Source organism: Thalassophryne amazonica, chromosome 16 (assembly GCF_902500255.1).
Source record: "Thalassophryne amazonica chromosome 16, fThaAma1.1, whole genome shotgun sequence".
In the NCBI taxonomy this organism is placed as follows: domain Eukaryota; kingdom Metazoa; phylum Chordata; class Actinopteri; order Batrachoidiformes; family Batrachoididae; genus Thalassophryne; species Thalassophryne amazonica.
In genome coordinates this window covers 9,483,703-9,505,669 of record NC_047118.1, presented here as the reverse complement: position 1 = coordinate 9,505,669, position 21,967 = coordinate 9,483,703, and the positions used below count along the sequence as shown (strand labels likewise).

Sequence of the window (21,967 nt, the reverse complement as noted above, 5' to 3'; positions counted from 1 at the left end):
TGGTATCTCAGTGCAAAGTGTGTATATATATATATATATATATATATATACGAGGGCTGTCCGTAAAGTATAGGTCCTTTTTATTTTTTTCAAAAACTATATGGATTTCATTCATATGTTTTTACGTCAGACATGCTTGAACCCTTGTGCGCATGCGTGAGTTTTTCCATGCCTGTCGGTGACGTCATTCGCCTGTGAGCACTCCTTGTGGGAGGAGTCGTCCAGCCCCTCGTCGGAATTCCTTTGTCTGAGAAGTTGCTGAGAGACTGGCGCTTTGTTTGATCAAAATTTTTTCTAAACCTGTGAGACACATCGAAGTGGACACGGTTCGAAAAATTAAGCTGGTTTTCAGTGAAAATTTTAACAGCTGATGAGAGATTTTGAGGTGATTCTGTCGCTTTAAGGACTTTTCACGGTGCGAGACGTCGCTCAGCGCTCTCAGGCAGCGTCATCAGCCTGTTTCAAGCTTAAAACCTCCACATTTCAGGCTCTGTTGATCCAGGACGTCGTGAGAGAACAGAGAAGTTTCAGAAGAAGTCGGTTTCAGCATTTTATCCGGATATTCCACTGTTAAAGGAGATTTTTTTAATGAAAGACGTGCGGACGGGTCCGCGCGTCGGGACGCAGCCGACGCGGCGCGGCGGCACAGGAAAAACACCTCCGTGTTGATAACCATTTGTTAAAATCCAGTTGGCTTTTGATGGCTTTCAGTGGAGTGAGTATATGAGAAATTGTTTATCAGCTGGAGATGTTCCAACTTGTCCTCAAGGCTTCCAACGGAGGTGTTTTTCCTGTGGCGGAGCGTCGCGGCGGCTGCGAGCCGACGCTGCAATCCGCCCGCACGTCTTTCATTAAAAAAATCTCCTTTAACAGTGGAATATCCGGATAAAATGCTGAAACCGACTTCTTCTGAAACGTCTCTGTTCTCTCACGACGTCCTGGATCAATAGAGCCTGAAATGTGGAGGTTTTCAGCTCAAAACAGGCAGACGACGGCACCTGGAAGCGCTGCGCGACGTCCCGCTCCATGGGAAGTCCTTACAGGGACAGAAACACCCCATAATCTCTCATCAGCCGTTAAACTTTTCACTAATTTAAGGCTTAATTCACCCAGGACGTCGTGAGAGAACAGAGAAGATTCAGAAGAGCTCGGCATGAGGACTTTATGCGGACATTCCACTGTTTAAGGACATTTTTTAATGAAAGACCTGTGCGCAAATTCGCCGAGTCGTTTCCGTGACGACTCGGTGACTCTGTCTGCGCTGCGACAGGAAAAGCACCTCCGTGTTGAAAACCATTTGTAAAATTCAGGCGGCTTTTGATGGCTTTCAACAAGTGAGTAACTGAGAAATTGTTTAACAGCTTGGGCATGTTCCAACTTGCCCGTTAAGGTTTCCAACGGAGGTGTTTTTCCTGTCGCGACCCCCCGCGGTCGGGTCCGGCCCGACATGCGACTCTGCCCGCACGTTCTTTCATTACAAAATGTCCGTTAACAATGGAATGTCCGAATAAACTCCTCATGCCGACTTCTTCTGAAAGTTCTCTGTTCTCTGATGACTTACTGCGTCAACAGAGCCTGAAATGTGGAAGTTTTCAACTTGAAACGGCAAGACGCTGCCGCCTCGAAGCGCAGATCGCCATCAGGCACCATGGGCCGTCCTTACGGCGACACTACCAGACCAAAATCTCTCATCAGCTGTTAAAATTTTTACCGAAAACCAGCTGAATTTATCAAATGGTGTCCACTCAGTTGTGCCTTACAGTTTTGAAAAAATTTTGATCAAACAAAGCAGCAGTCTCTGAGCCATTCCTAAACAATGAAAAAATCGACGAGAGGGTGGACCACTCCTCACTCAAAGACTGCCCACAGGCGAATGACGTAACCGACAGGCGTGAAAAAACTCTCGCATGCCCACGAGGGTTCAAGCATGTCTGATGTAATCACATGTGATTCAAATCCATATGGTTTTTGAAAAAAAATAATAAGGTCGGATACTTTTCTAATAGATCTCGTATATATATATATATATATATATATATATATATATATATATATACACATTTATTGTAATTTACATTAATTATTAAGATCCTATTGTCTTCTGTACAAGTTGTACATGTCCAATCAAACCCCTCTATTTTGTCGTGATAATTTCACAAGAACCACAATGGAAATAAGCATTAATGCTTTATTGTTATCGGTGTATCATTGACACATTCACTTCTATATGTTTATATTGATGTTGCAGAATAAACTCAATCAATCAAAAACAATTCTTTTTATACATTTTAACAGTGTCTGCAGGATGGCGTGCATGTGTGCATACATGCACTTTTGATAAGCGTGGAAATTAGCTTTAAGTTAGCGGACGTTAGCGCGCATGCTAACATTCACAAAATGTCTTGTAAATCACTCCAGAGGTGTTATCAGGTTACAAAAACAGCATTTTCAGTTTTAGAAGTGTTTATTTGTCAGTAGCTTTTACATAATATATGAGAAAGACGTTATATTTACATACAAACAAAGTGCAGTGAACAGCTAGCTAGACCAGCCAGTGACATCACCAGGCTAACGTCCAAGAGATGTCTTGTAAATCAACTCCAGAGGTGTTATCAGGTTACAAAAACAGCATTTTCAGTTTTAGAAGTGTTTATTTGTCAGTAGCTTTTACATAATATATGAGAAAGAAGTTATATTTACATACAAATGAAGCGCAGTTAGCAGCTAGCTAGACCAGCCAGTGACGTCACCAGGCTAACGTCCGAGAGATATGAGAAACACATTATATTTACACATAAACAAAGTGGTTTTGGAGCACCAGAGAGAGACCAGCCAACGAGGTCATGGTGCCGCTCGACTCCGATTGTCTGTCACCCCTGCCCCTCAAAAAACAAAAACAAAAACAACAACAACAACAAAACAGATTTGCATGATTCATAGCATAAAAATATGAAACAGAATGTGAATTTTTAACCTCTTAAAATAGGTCAAGGTTAGTCAACTTGGAACTTGTCCAAGGTCTGTCTCAAGAATGTTCCCTGTGAATTTGAAGACTCTGGCAGTAGCAGGACTGGACTTATGTTGAGCAAAGACAGATGGACGGACAGTGGATGCAAAGCCTTCACAATACCTGATGGCCATATTTTGATGGCCTTTGGTAAAATGGAATCCAGCTCTGCTGCTGCCTTTTAGGTCGACCTTGTAAACTATAACAGAGCCCCGTACTTGATCTCCTGCCACTACCTCCTCAACGGGTGGCATTGCGCTTCCTGAGGTCACGACATTGGAGGTTAACCACAAAGAAAGGTGACAAAGACCAGTCGGCTTGGATTACACTGGATTCAGCAGGGTGTCCTGGCCTCTTGAATGAAAAGCGGAAAGTGATTTGAGGACCGCGAACGTTCTGGTGATGCGTTGCCTGCAACACGTCACACCTGCTGTGTCCAGCAGCAGCACAAGTGTCACGTAATCAGTCGCCCAGCTGAGCGACAATCTGGCCTGACTACAGGTCGTCATTACCAGCACGGTGAGGTTCCTCTGCCTCCACGAGCAACAGCCGTGTCCGAACCCGCACGACCGACCTCCTCCAGATGTCAAAGCTCATTGCGTGCCTTTGCATTAAGTCGTATTTACTCACATTTTCCCTCCTCTACTCTCACCACTTCTCGTCTTCCCTCCCTCTCGGTTTTCTTTCATTCTCTCTGCTGCCAAGAACTTAATGGCACTGCTGAGCTAACTGGTTGCCATGGGAACAGGCTCCTGATTGGCCACAATGGCAGAGGGAGAGTTTGGAGTGATTGTAGGTGGGGACATGGTGTACTGGATGGGTAGGTGGGCGGCTGCTGGGAGAAGTGGGGGCGGTTAGCAGCACAGTGCACAATAACGCTATCCTCGCTCACGGCTTGTCGACGGCGGTGTGGTCTTTCCAGACAAGTAGGCAACACTTCACATGTCAGAGCTTTGATCGAGTCCCTCGTATGCCACACTATGTCAGGTGCAGGCGCACACGCCACGGCCAAAACAAATGCATGCACTTACAGTAGATCCCGTCACAGGCACAGCAACATAGCAGCCTACCTTTGCACATCAGACTTTTCAAAAATAGATGAAACAAAGTGGATGAGATCAAACTGTGCAAAATTCAATCAGACAATACGGATGACAACAACAAGAAGAGAAATCTGATTTGCTCGAGACTGCAAGGAAACGGAGCTGCTAGGAAAGATATTAAAAAAATCACTTTAAGTCCACCGGTATAATATGTGACAGTCTGAAGGGCATTCATTTGGTGGTGATGGAGTAACTAAGGCAAGCCACATTACTACTAATTTTAATTTCCTTTACATGTGCTTTGATATTTTTATGCAATTGCAGCGTGCACAATGCAAAGCTGACAGCAGCTCTGCAAACATATGAAACTGTCATTCAGATGACAAAGCACAAAATGAATTTTGTAGGAAATTGCACCATCTTTATAATAGTGCAAAGCCATTTTTGCGACAGAGTGGATATTTCAATAATGTGCAGTGCTACTGTATAATGCTATATGTGAGAGAAACATGCAGCAATTACAGAAGAAAGCTGAAAAATACAAATAAACTATTTTAATGAAGCAGTAAAACCAGCAGGCCTCATGCACAAAGACTTGCTTGACTTTCTACTAAAAGTTGGCGTACGCCAAAACCCTGAATCAGGCCTAAGCACAGATATATTCAGATGTATCAAAGTGTGCGTCAGCATGAATCCATGCACATTCAGTTTGTACATCCGTGGAATTTAGCAGACATGCACACACACCAAACTCCTCCCTGGCCACACCTCTATTTGAATATGCAAATGTAGTATTCAAATAGTTTGGTTGTGTCATGCTAAATTTAAGAGCTTTCAGAGATGATGTGCAAAAACAATGAAAGCTGTGGTTAGATCTCCGTTCTCTGTTTGCTGTAATGTAAAACGGAAATTAAATAAGTAATTTGTGTGTAAATGCTGAACTGAGCTGCGCGCACACACTGAAGTAAAAAGATATTAGGTGCACAGTGGCTGACAGCGTGTGACATCAACATTACACACGCTTTTATTGACAAATACGGCCAAAACAAGTCAGGGGCTTGTTAAGAGGCTCTCTAGTTAAGAAAAAGAAACATATTAATAAAAAACATTTGAATGTGCACATGCCCAAATGTGTCATTAGGAATAATTGCACGGATAAATTATTTAACCAACAAGCAGCCCCCCCAACCCCGTCCATCTTGCATGTGCTTTTATATCCATCCATATAATTGCAAACACGTCGTGCATGCAGTAATTGCTCATCACTGTGTCGCTGGTGTGCACATCACTCTGATGCCTTCTTCTTTTCACACTATTAACAGTACCCCAGCATCACCTCTACATGTCCACAGTGGAACAATAGCTGTAGAAACGTACGTATGCCAGCCAGGATTTGTGCGTGATGCACTGCACAGTTCCACAGTCATTTCACTTTTGATACATCTGAACGTTGGCGTGGAGACGGACGTATGCCAGGTTTTTGTGTGGGGTCATATATTATACACTATTCAGCAAGTTAATATGAGTCAACAGGTGACTTAAACATAGATATTTAAATATTTTGCACTTGGTCTCCATGCTGTAGTCTACATAGAATATTTTGTAGAGTAAAATATATTCTGCATGCATACGGTGTCACTGTAAAAGGTGTTAAATCAACTCTATCTTAGTGTTAAATCAAGTTGACCCACTTATGGTGCTAATGTTTATTATGACAGAATTGTATGTCGGATGGATTTGCACAGAGAAAACAGAATAGTAGAACAGAAATAGTTATAGTTTTCTTGATCTAGTCACAAACTCTGGTACATGCTGGGCACTATTTCGACAGTGAATGCAGAAAGGACTTGCGCCATCTGTCCAAGTGTGTTTTGCTATTTAAGCAGAAAGTGCAAAGTCAGCTACTGAGTGCAAAAGGGTTGAGTTTGCCATGTTCATTATTCACGGGCATTTTGCCATTAAAACATGATATTAACCAATCAGACTCACACTAGCACTGTGACATCACTGAAAGGATTTCTGTGTATTAGCACCAATCTGTCAGAGTGCACAATGAACAGCAGCCAACAAAGCTTCCTGAGGTGAAGTGTACAGCAAGGTGAGATGTGTTTGTTGTGAGTGTGTACTCTTATTTAATTTTAATGGGTTTTTTCCTATTCACATTTATTGTGTATTTTACACATATAATGTCCACTGTCTCCAAGAGAAGGAAACATAATAGATGACTCTATTGTGAAATAGAATTTTTTTTCTCCCCTCTCTTGTTCTAGTTTTTGCTTTCTTTCCCTACAGTGGCCATAATAATATGTGGTCATGATTAGGGATGGGTATTGATAAGATTTTATCGATATCGATACCATTATCGATCTGATTCCTTATCGATACCTCTTGTGAATTTTCTGTGTACTAAAAGTAGGCTTTACAGATTTTCTATGTCAACAAAATTTTATTGAGTCTTAAAGTAAATAAATATAAAATTGGTCACTGGATCCTTAAACTCTGGACATAAATAGAAATAAACAAAATCTGTAGTTTTTGTCAAAAGTATTTCCTTTCAGACACTATTGGCATGAATGTCTTTCCATACATCTGAGCTGAGCTCTTGCAGCTGGCTGCGCTGCACGTCAGGATGTAATTCATAAAGAATGCAGGACGTCTCATTTTGGGAGGAAAAAAACGTTTTAGCCGATTGCCGTTTATTGTCTGTATTACAGCATTTGGAAAGACATGTCATTTTATTTAAAGCGGCGATTTGCTTTGAAGTTATTAATTCCAACCGGACTCTGTCTCGGCAGAGAGCAGCCCATGTTTAGAGCTGTACCAATGGAACAGAGTACGATTCTAGTTTCTTGACTGCAACAACACAAGAGTTCCAGTTAGTGACTTTAATCTGCACAAAAGTGACTCACGATTAACATATTTTAATGGCTATGACAGGGGTTAAGAAGTGGACTTTCCGCTTCTGAAGAGCAGCGAATCATAGAACCAATGAGCCAGTGGATCGAAGCATTGCTTCATTGGTTCACAATTCAAAGTGGAGTCCCGCTGCAGAAGCAGTTGATTACAGACCCGCTGCAGGGTCTGTAATCAACGTAAAGGAATGATAATTTTCCTGACAAACACCCTCAAAAAAAATGGCTGCTCTGAAGGACCGATAAGGGAATCGTTAAGCAAAAAGACTATTGATATCGGTGGATCGAATAATTTCGTAATGATACCCGAAAAGAACCGGTTCTCGATACCCAACCCTAGTCATGATATGGTATGATGTGGTCATGATGATGGTGATGATATGTGCAGGCAAACAGAGTGTACTGTACATGTGTTGTGAAACTGCTTATGTGAGGTCTCTCTCTGTACAGTGCTGGATGGGGCTGAGCCTTAAACCAGATCTTTGGCCGTCTAAGTGCAAATGCATTCTGGTGATGGACAATATTAATGTGACAGTTCTACACCTGACTACACCTCATTTTTAGAGAAACACACTCACAGGAGAGCAAACAGTACAGTGATTTATGGAGCCGTCTTGGCCAGAAACACTGCAGCTCAGTGTATGTTATGTGAAAGTACATACGTGAAGTCGATATAAATTCAAAACTTAACTGTTAAATCTGAATAAAATCAGCTGATTTACTACTAACAGGGATTGAAGTTACATGACTAAACTGCACTAAAAACAGAATATTGCAGATGCTTCTTCAACATGACAGACTGTGGCAAAAAATAAATAAATAAAAAAAATCAAATTTTTTTTTTGCTGATCACTGCGAAACATCCATTAGTTGAGAAAATAATGGCGATATACAACTTATATTTCCATTTGCAATCGCCAAATCAGCAGGTGGTTCTGGAAACACCCACACAACTCTCGTGTGTAGGAACGAAGGCTCCTTGAAATAATGCTACATGCTTTATAAATATCCCGCCTTCCGCATATAAAGGAACAGTTTCACTCTCAATATTTGACATTTCTTTACCAAAATACCACGACTACACATCCACGCCACATGCTGTATCTCTTACCAGGGACTGTGACGGTTTGCTGTGTTGGTTAAAGTGCCGTTCCACATATTCAGAAGACAGGAGGTGACTGTAAACACAGGAGACACGTTGGTAACGTCACCTCCATCATCCTGCAGGAATATTTTGCATTTTCTTCCAAATGTGCATTTTTTAAACAAAGAACAACATGTGAACACATTAGCATTTTCTGTCAATCTGATGCATGAATCAGCATCTGTGTTAATAAAGTCATTGTAATCTCATAAATCATGAAACCGGAATGGATGGAGGACCTTCATTTATGCAGCCCTGCCGCATTTGTATTCCACATTTTGTGATGCAACATGACTGATGCGCCAAGTGCCAGGAATTGATCTTTTTTTTTTACAGCGGCACTAATTAAAGACCTACTGATGGTGGTGTGTGCAAAAAGCAGATTTTTTTCTGGAAGATAATACTGACTGGTTCAGCTCCAGCTCCAGGGTAAAGGTGCGTCCAAAGGCCTCGACAAGGAAGCAGGTCTGGGCCAAGTGCAGTGGCTGAAAAAACCCAACAACACACAGTCAAAGACACAAATCAGCGACAATTAATCACAATAATCTCACTAAATAAACCTGGCCAACACCACAAAAGTGATTGTGAAAATGTCCCATGAATAATTCAGTGACTCGGCAGCTGATATATTATGATTGATAAAGTCTTCATTGATCTGCTTTGGCTGGCCTGCAGAGAGCTACGTTCTGCTAAAGAGCCAATCCAGAGTGTCGTAATGAAGATGGATGGTGAAGAGACGACAGAAGGAGGGGAGGAGAAACCTTTAGCGCATCTATATTCAGCAGTGTGGTGCCAGTGTCCCTAATGGACATCTGCCAAATCTGGGGAGGTAAGGAGACAGCCGGGCCAGGAGAGAGGAGTTTACTGCAGACTAAACAGTGTGTCTCTTCAGCGCTCTGCTGGTGCCAGCACCGCTTTGATCTCAGTCTGGAGGAACCAGTGAATCACTTTTACAGAAATACAACCCCAACGTGGAATTACTCCCGAACAGAGTCTACAGGCAGCATATTTATGAGATTGTCAAGTAAAAGCATGGTGTCCATCAGGTCAACCAAAGCCCACATTTTCCAATTACATACCATGTCTTTAGTGTTTTTTTGTTTTTCAGCCTTAAATGGGGACACTGGAGCTTCAATGTTTACATTCAAAATCACTCAGATGTCAGGGTATCCCAGTAAAGAGCTTTTTGAAACAATAACTAATTACTACAATTTTATCTATATATTAAAAGCCAAGTGGCCTCTGTGTGTGTGCATGGACAAGTGTGGCTTCGATCACAGACAAACTGGGGAGAGCTGACATTTTCCGTTTGGTATGGTTATGTATTTTGGGTCAAACACTGCCAAAACGGAACGTTGATAGGACCAATATTTTTGGAGAAACTGGATATGAACTAACAACAGTGAACAATGGACATTGATAATTAGATTCTGGACTCCCACATCATTCCAGCAGGGCAGGAAATCATATATATATTACGTGAAGTGACCTCTGTGTGTGTGTGCATGCACAAGTATGGCTTCGATCACAGATAAACTGGGGAGAGCTGACATTTTCCGTTTGGTATGTTTATGTATTTTGGGTCAAGGATAAACACTGGAGCTTGGTCACTCAGGAGGAGCTCGGCGTCGAGCCGCTGCTCCTCCACATCGAAAGGAGCCATCTTTTTCGGATGCCCCTGGACGCCTCGCTGGAGAGGTGTTCCGGGCATGTCCCATCGGGAGGAGGCCCCTGGGAAGACCCAGGACACGCTGGAGGGACTACGTCTCTCGGCTGGCTTGGGAACGCCTTGGGGTTCCCCTGGAGGAGCTGGGGGAGGTGTGTGTGGATCGGAAGGTATGGGCGGCTTTGCTTGAGCTGCTGCCCCCGCGACCTGACTCCAGATAAAGCGGAAGAAAATGGATGGATGGATAAACACTGCCAAAATGAAATGTTGATAGGACTAATATTTTTGGAGAAACTGGATATTAACTAACAACAGTGAACAATGGACATTGATAATTACATTCTGGACTCACACATCATTCCAGCAGGGGGCGGTAAATCATCTATATATTAAAAGCAAAGTGGCTTCGGTGTACATGTAGGTGTATGTGCATGTGTGTACCTTTGAGATTGGGAAGAGCTGAGATTTGCTATTTGGTCTGCTTATGTATTTTGGATCAAGGATGAACGCAGCCAAAACGGAACGTTGATAGGACAAGTATTTTTGGAGAAATTACAGATATTACATAACAACAGTGAACAATGGTCATTGATAATTACATTCTGGACTCACACTCCATTCCAACTCATTATAGAAACTTTGCATAATTTATTACCACCCTTGTAAAATGTCAGTTACCTATTGTATAAACACTACCCAATGTAGAGCGCGTGGATCCCCATGAGCAACGCGCTAGTATAACAGTAAGTCCCTCTGGCTGTTCCCTTATTTTTCACTTGGGGTCGCCACAGCAGATCCGAGGTGGATGTTGATTTTGCACATTTTATGCTGGATGCCCTTCCCTGACGCAACTCCACATGACATGGAGGCAGGTGGGTTTGAACCAGGAACCTTCGCACTGGAAACAAGCACACTTAACCGCTGTTTCACCACTCCTGCCCTGCTGCAATTTCATATAGTAATAATCTTAAATATGAGATTAAAGACACTTTGACAGAGAAGGTGTGTGTGGCTTTTAGAGGCGCGTGTAGCACCCACCACACAATTCTCCACAACAAACAAGCCACTACTCACTAAAAACATGTCACGCAACACCACACAGTTGCTGGTACTCGGCAGGGCGTGGTGTTTGTGTTGCACATGTCCAAAACACTTGCCACTCAGCTCCATTCATCTTGTGGCCTCCCCTCACACAGATAGCTCAGATCATGTCTGAGCTTGTTGAGAGGACTATTCTTGTCATCACTTGCATGATAGTTTTTTTTTTATCTTGAGTGAAAAACTTTGACTAAAAAATAAGAAAAATCCCTGAACTCCACTTTAAAGGGGAGCAGCATGGTGGTTTAGCGGTTAGCACTGTTACCCCACATGAATAAGGTAATGGGTTTGATTCCCACCTGTGGCCTTTCTGTGTTGAGTTTGCATGTTCTCCCTGTGTTTGTGTGGACTTCCTTGAACATTTAAAGACATGCAAGTTAGGTGAATTGGAAACTTTTTATAATTGTCCAGGTCTCCCTCGCAAAAGAGATCTCAGTCTCAATGGGACTAACCTGGTTAAATTGAAATTAAAAGGGTAGACTGAATAAACATGAGTTACATGAATTGATATGATAGAAATTAGGAGCAGGTGCTGGTTTTATTTTATACATATGTGAGGTTTTGAAGTTACATAAAGCTTGAAATTAGTATTTCAGTATCTGTCATTTTCAAAGACTAAATCTGGCAGCCACTGCTTCTTCATATCATCTTTATTTAAATAAAATAAAATCATCTTATGCAGTGATTAAGTGTCAGTATCAAAGAAGCAAAAGTGAACAGCAAATTCATCACAACCAATCAGAGATTTCAGGCTCTGCTGAACTAATATTAATTATAATAACTGTTACTGTGCAAATGAACAGCAGCAGCACCGTCACGTCGTGATCAATCTCATGCCAATTTGATCTGTTTTCAGCTGTACAATAATACAATTAAACGCAAGTGTTATTTACAAAACGGACAACGGCAATTACTCTGCATGCTGAAGATCCAGCAGGTCAGAGTGGACGCACGCACACGTGCACACGCAGGGAAGCGTTTCTTGTTCACTTGAGTTTTCTGTTTTCTTTTATTCTTTTATTTCCTGGGGTGTTTTGGGGATTGTGCACAATTAAAGCAAACTTTAATATGGTTAGGACAAAAAAAGAACAATAAACTATGACAGTTTTATGCTTTAGCTGATATAATACATGCTCTCTTCCTGGTGTGTAAGAGATATCATCCTAATACTGGAATATATAATTAGTACTGATTATTTGAAGCACCTCTGTGTTTGTTGCCTTGTGCTATAATTACAATGCAGGCCCTGAATCCCATTTTCAGTTGCAAAGAAGATGGTCTCATGGTCGATTCCCGGAGGGGATGGTGTCAGGATCTTGCACTCTCTCCTTCCTCTTTCTCTTCATCTCCTATATACAGGCCCGCCCCTTATCCATGGAGCTACCTGTTCTGCACCTGTACTATACTGTTACTGTAAATCACCTCATATCCACCCAGTGATTCTCTCACTGTATTTTACAGGGTACATGCAGTACTTATATGGGGTAGCAAATGGTAAGATTTACTGTTAAAAATCTCAATGTGTTATAGCGCCTACGTCCAAAATGGTTATACTGTGATCCAGTATTATACCAAATACGAAGAAAGCCCTATCCAGGCCTACGGTTGGTAACCATATAAATAGGTGGATTTAGACAGTGCGGATGAAGTGTCTTGTACAAGGACACAGACAGGTAGCCTGAAGCACACACTTGAAATTGAACCCAGGTCTATATGTTGGTATTCCAACTTTGACACCACAAATCCACCTGCTGCAAACTTGTCAGAAAGGTATTTATTCTGTATGTGACACATATATGGACCAGGTGGAGGAACACACTCTTTATTATCGCCCTCCCACCTAAATAAAGTATCATCAGAGGATACAGTTGTGAGCACTATTCCAAGGCTCTTGGGCCCAAACTAACTAAACCTGGCACATATGGGTAGTCCCAGTGGAGAGAACAGTTACCATAGTAACACAGACTTGATTTGCATGTTAATTAGGCTATGGGGTCAATAAGTGCAAAATCATATTTTGATACATGGAGATTATATTACGTGAGCTTAAGGAACCTAATTTTGACAAAACCTACAAGTAACTTCAAGGTACCTGTTAGGTACGAGAGGTATGAGAGGACCTTACTAGTTAGATCATGAGGCAGGAATTTGTGTCTTGGACACTAACCAATGACTAAAGGCAACATTTGTATGTCTCTGGTACTAGGTCTCTTCAAAGGATCTTTGGGTACCACTGGAATGTCATTGTCTCATGTAACTGGTTACTTATAACCCCGTCACACATAGCCAGAATCACGCAGAATGGCGTCGGACTTATGAATTGGCGCACATCCGAAAGGTGTCGGATTTCAGTTCCAAAACGTTCTGACAGCCATCTGCAGAAGTCAACACAGTTGGTCAAAGTCGGCCGGCGGTCCTGAGTATGATGCACATGTTCAAAACTGTCCGGGCGCTGTTGAGATGGGACACCTATCCGATGGAGGTCCATGTGTAATTAGACGACCATCTAACCGCTATTTACATATTCCAATGGCAGCAAAGTGGGATCCGAAATGATTTGAGTGCATATGAGGGAACCTCGAGATAGATCTGCCACAGTATGCCTGCCAGTATGACCTCCATGTGCCACGTATAATAATGTCCACCCCTGAAACGAAAAGGAACTGTTGAAATGTACGTGGCACACTTCATCATGATAATAATTATTATCATGTACAGTGAATGTGAACAGCGGCTATCAAACCGAAAGCTCTGTGTGCTAATGCGTGCACGTCTCCACAAATCTGAACAGGCTGTTATATCCACAATAGATCTTACAGTACAGACATTTGTCCATTCCTTCCCATGGGCGACGTAAATAATGTGAACTATTGTCTCCATCATAACACAGGCAGCTGCGCTGCTCTGTGCTGCGCAGTAACGAACCATGCACGTCAGGTTCGGAGCTGAACAGATCTCACACTGTAGTAAATGTTCACCTTCTAACTCTGTAGGAGATATAGCATGGAACTTGTGCCAGGACATGACACCATTATTAAACATGAATCTCACCTCCAGCAGCGGTCCAGGAGTGTTTCACAGCGCCGACGTGGACATGAAACCAGGACAGCAGCCTGAGGTTAGAATCCTCTCACCCAGAAGAAAAAAAATAATGCGATGTGATAATTCAACCATCGCGGTGTCCAGAGTCGTGTTGTGCTCCTGAACTAGGGAAATAGGAAAAACGAAAGTGCCCTGGAAAGTGCTGTGTCTGCATGGCCCAATGCCAGCAAACTTTGGAGCGACGCGTGTGCCACACGCACGAGCTTAGTATCCCATGCAGCGTTATGCATACACGCACACACACACACACACACACACACACACACACACACACACACACACCACACACACACACACACACACACACACACACACACACACACACACACACACACACAGCTGAGTGATAATTACAGCTCCATGGCATGTGCAAGTGCACATGAGGTATGCAGCGCTCCAGTCTGCTATCCAGACATTTGGAGATCAGGCAGTCTGCAGCGCCTTTTTTGGCCGTCTGACAGCAGTCTGCGTCATCTACATACGCTCTGGATGCGATTTGACAGGTGTGGATGAGACAGTCTGTCTGTGCTCCGACATGACAGACCACGCCTCTTTTCCTCCCGACTGTGTCAGATTATGGCAATATTTGTGTATTGGGCTTGCTTCCGCCACATTCTTGCTATGTGTGATGGGGCTTTAGGGGGACTCAGATGAGGAGTAGAACTTGCATTATCAGGGCAACATCAGCTACAACATTTTGGACACGTGGTGTTTCTCTGTGCATGATGCACCATGTCGCTGCCTCAGTGTTGAGGACCCCAGTAGCTGTAGAAGACCAGGGACATGCGCATGTGTCACATGCTGACAGCAGATCGATGATGGGGATGGTCCGGTTGTCTACTTGGGTGGTTTCACAGTGTGGACGCTGTAGCAACGGCACCCTCCCAGACCTGACCAACTCCATGGAAAAAGCAATTAATCCTGAATTTGTTGAAAATGACCTTTAAACACCTGATGGTGTACACCCTTAAAAAATCTTAATGTACTTTCTCACAAATGTTCCTGTGAGGTAGGTATGTGCCAGAGTGACCTGGACCTGTATGTGCCAGAGTGAGAGATCTCTTTATTGATGGGGACATACTTCAGTCCGTCTCAGCACGATTGAACGCAATGTCAGAATATTTTAGGAGAGGCTGAGGGCAACTAAAAACCTGCATGCAAACCTAGCTGTGCACGTACTACCAAGGACGCAGAGGCGTTTGCTTTTAGGGCTTAAGTCAGACGTTACAATGAGAATAAAGACAGACGTGTCATATGTGGGAGCCCTACTCTTGTTTGTCAGTCCTGTCTTCTCTGGTTTGGTCCTACAGACGTGAGTGTGGATATTCAAGGGGATTTTCAATGAGTGACTCAAAATCACAATGAGTGCATACTGCTTGCTGCAAGACACCACCGTGCACTGTCATTCCTCTGCGGAGGGAGGTGAGCGCTGCTTTGCAGACACTGGCAAATGTGGTTCCTGTAAGCAGGATAACAGACTATTTTGTAGAATCAGCCACACTGTATCTTTACTCTTGATCTGGCAACAAGAGGAAGGATGCTTTGTCTGCATGAAAATTAAAATGTCTCAATGCCAGGGAGGTTAAGGGTGACTCAAGTCTAATATGACAAATAAAAATAAACTTGGAGACGAGGTTGGGGCTAATATCAGATAGAAACCATTAAATTTGGGGGTGAAGCTCCAAAAGGGGGAACATGTAGAAAAACAACATTTTCGTTAATCCTCTGGGGTCCGTGGTTTTTATGTTTCTGCAGCCCTGAGGGTTAAGGCGCTTGTATGATTTAAAATTCAATTAAATTTCACTGTTTTTCACATTTAAATATTGAGCTTTATTTTTAAACATCCTCCAAAATCTCAATTCTATGCATGCATGTAGAAACACCCATGGAATTAATCAAGTTTAGGCCTGATAGTGCAGCAGATAAATAGATATACATTATAAGAATCTTTTATTTTCTGATACACCAAATTTGGCGCAATGGTACTTCTTGGTCTTCTTTTTGAAACAAAACAAAACAAAACAACAACAACAACAACAACAAAAAAAAAACAGTAGCCACTTCGATTTTCAAGATGGTGCCCATTTTTTTCAAGATGATGCCAAAAAATATGTATTTTCTTCATATATTTGCACAATCTTGGTTAATTTCAGTGGTGTACCTGTTAACTGTTGTGCTATGGACTATGTGGAGTTACAAATTAACTTCAGACAATATTTTCATGCTTTTTAGATGGATTGTATATGTTTTTAATAAGTGTACACGTATGCTGCAGGATTTAACTCACATATGCGTAACTTGTGTTTTGGCTTTACTCGCGGCTGATTTGTGGATGCCAAAAATTTAGACTGCTGTATAACTGATTTTAAGTTTTTCCGTTAACCTCATTAACTTGCGGTTTCAGATAACTCGCGGGCTGATTTTGTGGACCCCAATGTGCGCAAGTGAACAAGGTTCACCTGTATTTTTGTTTTTAAAGTCAGTTATGTTCTCTGGATGAACACTAGTCCTCATTGTTTACCTAAATCTTACCTATGGATCCACGTATTAGCCTGTGCACGACAATGGCCACACCCCAGTAAACCACACTGGTTTATAGGCTAAACTAGTTAAGGGTAGCACACACAGAGACTCCCTGTGATGGAGTTTGCTTCTTTCCCATATCTGCGCATGAAGACTGGAAACTTCTAGAATGGCCAGTTGAACATATGAAACAATGACTTCATCATTATACCCCCCCCCCCCCCCCCCAAAAAAAAAAAACAAAACAAAAAAAAAAACATTCCTGTGGCTTGAAGAAAAGGAATTCTCAGAAGTATTTACACCAAATTTGGTGAATTATTCTTACACTTATGCACTATGAAATTACTTGTGTTCAACTTCTGTGACATATGTCACAGACGTTTGTGGTCCACATCTGGACTCCAATTAATTTGTCCTGTGAGACAGGTCCACATGGTCGGTGGGAAAGAGACGAGACACAGTGAGCAGCATCTCTTCTCCACTTAAAGCAACGGGCACAGAAACAAGTTATTTTTTTCAAGCACATCATCATCATGAATGGTTTACTTTGGCTACAGATGTTAATATCTGTTTTAAGAGATTTGCTGAAAACTGTGCATCACGTAACCGCCTTAAATTGTAACATATGATAACAATATGACTAATTTAATGTAAACTATGAAAAGGATGAACCTATCCTGAAACAGATCCCATTAAATATTGTTGAGGATGTAAATCACAGGATGGAACAAGGACTTTTTTAAAGATTTTTCAGCTACAGAAAATGGATGGATGGATGGAAAAAATGTAGCCCAAAGCTGATACCATTATATTTTATGGCAGAACATGTGAACTGAACAACTAAAAATAAAATAAATAAGTAAAATGAAAAACTGATTTTTCACAAAACGCTGGGTAATAATTCGGCATAACATCAAAGCCCACATTAGAACAAAGGATGGATATAGGCAGCAAAATTATAACAGACTTTTCAAAGATTACAAGATGCATTTTGGACCCCAGTGAAGGCGTGTTCTCTGCGTGACCTTCCAGTTTCAGATGTATTGATTTGTAAATTATCTGACACCACACCATTTTATTTTGGCCCAGAAAAGATTCTTTAGTTGAATATGTGGGACAACAGCAATGACTCCTCTGATTAAAATGGCTAAATTTACACACTGTCCACTTGGGATAGTTTCTTTTTAATCAAATTGTAATATGATTTATCCAATCCTCATTTGTTGGGGAATCCCTGGAACCCATGTCAAGACACCTGGGTGTCTCCTGGCCCCATTTATAATCAGGCAGGCTTGTAATTTACAGTCAACTCATTTCACACTGGAGTGCTGTGTGAGATGAAATAAAAAAGGCCATGAGAGTGATCATGGGAGTATGCGGGGGTGTCATAATTTACCAAGACGTCCCCGGTGATGTTCTTCACTCTAGTATCCAAATGGTCATGAGCCATTTCCTCCTCTGACTTGGTCTGCTGCACCAGCTGCTTTGGATAGGTGAGCTCGGTTGTAGCATCCCTGCTGTCCGGCTGGTCTGCTGGAGTAAACCAGTCCCACATGTCTCCATTCTGCACCGGGCTCGTAACCCCACCTGCACACGGTAGAGACATCTTATGATCAGGCTTTGCATCCGTGAGTGGGCTTTGATCCAGCTACAGCCCCCCCTGAATTTTATTAGTCATATTGAATATTAAAAGTCCTATTGTAGCTTAACTTTCTCATGTTCTCCAACTGATCAGGTCCCATGACACCCATGAAAATGGTTTATGCACTCCACTGGGATCACCTGAGCAAATTCATACCACTCACATAATGCAAACTTATATATTTTTTTTTTTTTTTTTTCTTGCAAACAACTCTCATGGAAGGATGGCAGCCCAACATCCAACATTCAGAAAGAAAGAAGCATGACAGCATCACCTAAAGAAAAATAGCCTCAAGCCTTAAAACTTTATTTGTAGTTTTTTGAATATTCTGCCTGGAAGTTTTCCCAAATCTGAATTTGCATCCTTCTATAATTATGATTTTTAAACAACTCCTGTTCTTAATGTTATCTGTTGTGTAATTTTGAATTAACATTCATATTGTAGGCGCTCAACGTGCCTACTACTGTAAGCGTACATAAAAATCCTACAGCAACAAACAATTTCTTTGCAACAAATCGAATTATTCTGCCTTGCAGCCATGGGCTTAAATCCAAACCCTTTTTGACTGTCTTCACCAGGGCTGAAAAATGAGTGATACAAGGCTGGTGCTGACTGCCACACCTCACAGGTGCGGGTAATCAAGTGGGCATGTCCTCTGCTTTCCTCCACTCAGTTTCCACTCACTCACCTTTAAATAACCATGCCACCCCATAGTCCAATCAGTGTAATAATAATAATAATAATAATAATAATAATAAAAACACTGTCCACCACTGTCCAAACCTGACTCTCAAATAAAAGTGTAGCACAGTATTACAGTACTGTGGGATTTCAAATTATTGACATCTTGGACCAGTGTTTTCTCTGAGGGCAAGATAATGATGTGAGTAGTATAACAGAGTTTTGAGCCACAGCAGAAATTAATAACTGCACTTATTTTGCCATATATGTTGCAGTGACTGACACGCATACATCCCTATCTGCCATCATCAATCAAGCTGCAAAGCTCAGTGACACCTTACACTGCATTTGGGGGTTTTATTTGTGGACGTTGTTGCCTGTGATTGGCTATAGGCGTTGGGGCTGCGGTGCAAATGTGTTGATGCAGCAAATCTACCGCATCGAACTGCTTCCAGGCCAGTGGGCTGCGCGCCACCGAGATCCGGCTCTAATAAAATCACGAGCCACACTGGGTTTCGAAAAGTGCTGGTGGAGGGGGAAAATGTGCAAAGGAAACGAAAAAGCTGCTCCAGCTCTTCACCCACCCTCTGTCTCTCTCTCTCTCTTACCTGACGCCGTCAGCCTCTCGCCCACTGCAGCAAAGACCATGAAGCACCGCACCACCAGCATTATCTTCACATATTCCCCCGGATTACTGCATTACAGCCACAAAACGTCACGAACCCGGCCGGCCGAGAGGAGGAAAGGGGATCAAAAAGCGCAAAATGATGGCGAGGATCCAAAGCGAAGGCGCTAAACAGCTGATGGCGCGCGTCCTCTCATCTCTGCGCTCTGCGCGCGCTCCGACCAGCACCGCAACTGACGATCTGCATCAGATGGTGAAAACTGAATCATGTAGCCCAGGCCTGTGTGGTGCTCATACAGCGGGCCTGGACACTGATCAGTGCCGGTGTTAGGAAACAGTGGCAGGAGAAAGTGCGCACCGCGGACGTATTGCTCCGCAAAAAGCTGCACGGACGTTGAGGCTGTGCGTGTGCGATTCTGCCGTATGCGGAAACGAAGGATGGAGGGGGGAAGAGAAGAGGAAGAATGCGATGGGTCTGCGGTGAGGAGGGGAACACGTGGGACCGTGGTACCCTCCCTCCCTCCTCCCGTTGCCACGCAGTTCCTCTGTGCGCAGGGAGAAAATGCGACAGCGCGGCCGCCGAGGCGCACGGCCGGAGGGAAGCCACACAGGATTAGAAATTAACAGTTAACTCACTTTCTCTTATCGAGTGCTGTGACACATTGCGTCTGCATGTGTATGGAGAAGAAACACACCACGCTGAACGCAACTAGAGTCTAATTAAATAACCACATCATGTTCCCCCAGAGGTGTCCTGGATATTCAGTTGATTTGGCACTAAATAAACTGTTTTTGTTACATGGATTTTATTGTAGGGTCTGTGTGCAGTTTTATTATTTGCTGTCAAGGATCCAATACCATGAAAACTAGAAGAGAACATCGAGAGATACCTCTTTCATACCAGAGAGCATTAGGTGCCATGCATTGCTGCATCCTCCATGCTAAGGAACCATCATGGTTCCTGGATGGTAAAATGCAAACAACTGCAACAACACCTCTTGGAAGCAGCCAGTTATCAGGCACAGCCAGATGATATGTGTGTGCCCCATTTTGCCTTCACCAGTCGCTGGGTGGACTTTTTCTCACAATGCAAGTGACTGACCTTATCTGAGGCTCCTAACTGTTCATTTGATACAAAGTATTTTTTCCACAAATCTTCCAAACAGACCCATGACTGGTTAGCATCCAAATAAGTAAGACAGCAAGCAGCAGGACCATACAGACTTGGACTTTCATTCTCCTGCAAAGTTACTGGTATCACCAAACATCTCTGTTCACAACCTCATGACCCTTCCATCTCTCAGTTTCAAAGTGTAGAGCCCTAAAGACATCAACATCACTGCTGAGAAAACTGAATGTCTCCTCACGTTTGACTTTCTCTGCATACAGATATACTTTTGATGGCTGAATTGAAGAAATCACTGAAAACCAGGACAATTGCAAACCCAGACACTCATGGACCACCCTAAGCTTCTCGCATGCTGCAACCAGGGTGTCCAAACTCAAGTGACCATTCAAGGAATTGCAACATTTGCCACTTCTGCATTGGCTTCATTTTTCAGAACAACAGGTTGGGGCTTGTCTCATGCCCTATGACTGCCGGGATAAGCTCCAGCCCCTCGTGACCCTTAACTGGAGTAAGCAGGTATAGAAAATGAATGAATGAGTGTTTCCCATTCTGTACTACATAGACTTAGAATTAATGGCATTATTCCACACACTTCAAAACAGTTGGTTTGCAAAAACTGCAGCATCTTTAGTTCTGCCTACTGTCTTTTTGTTAGCGCCAACATCTCTAAGGAACCCAGTCTCATGACATGTCATGATTCAGCAGCACCAAATATACAATAATCTATTGGTTTGTGATACTGTCACAAAAAGTGCAAAATGTTTGTCATGGGAGCACAAATTTCTCCTAATACATTCTGTGACGGCTGCACGAAATTAAAAGTGAAGGGGGGGGGAGTCGGGGGTAATTAAAGTTAGGGTTGGGGGTAGGGGTAGGGTTAGTAATAGTGAGTTTAAAAAAAAACCCTGTCACGAAAATTTGAATCATTTCATCATGGGAGCTAAAAAAACAAACAAAAACAAACAAACAAACAAAACAAACAACAACAACAAAAAAAACGTGAGACTGGGCTGCTCTAAGCCATACAACATATCTGGTCTTACTACTGCCTTGTTAACTTTTCCCCTTCACTCTTGCAGATATTCTTCTGTCACAAATCACTCCTGCCACCTTTCTCCACCCACTCCACTCTGCCTGCACTCTCTTCTTCACCTCTTTACTACACACTCCATTACTTTGGACAGTTGACCCCAAGTATTGAAACTCATGTACTTTCACCACTTCGACTCCTTGTAACTGCACTATTCCACTGGGCTCCCTTTCATTCACACACATGTACTCAGTCTTGATCCTACTGACTTTCATTCCCTTTCTCTCCACAGCGTATCTTCACATTTCTGGGCTAGTCTCAACCTGCTATCTACTCTCACTACAGATCACATCATCTGGAAACAT

At 42.6% G+C, this 21,967-nt stretch overlaps 1 protein-coding gene across 1 annotated transcript in view; it reads right to left on the bottom strand.

Annotated features, from left to right (window-relative positions):
• LOC117527862 (disintegrin and metalloproteinase domain-containing protein 11-like) overlaps positions 1-19,831 on the bottom strand; it is a 73,319-nt gene extending 53,488 nt beyond the window's left edge. The window contains exons 1-4 of the mRNA XM_034190364.1: positions 19,427-19,831; positions 17,892-18,082; positions 8,515-8,591; positions 8,074-8,140 (exon numbers count right to left, since the gene is read on the bottom strand). Coding sequence (XP_034046255.1) covers positions 8,074-8,140; positions 8,515-8,591; positions 17,892-18,082; positions 19,427-19,487 — 396 coding nt within the window. The 5' untranslated portion in view covers positions 19,488-19,831. The remainder of the gene's footprint in view (positions 1-8,073; positions 8,141-8,514; positions 8,592-17,891; positions 18,083-19,426) is intronic.
• Between the last annotated feature and the right edge of the window lie 2,136 nt (positions 19,832-21,967).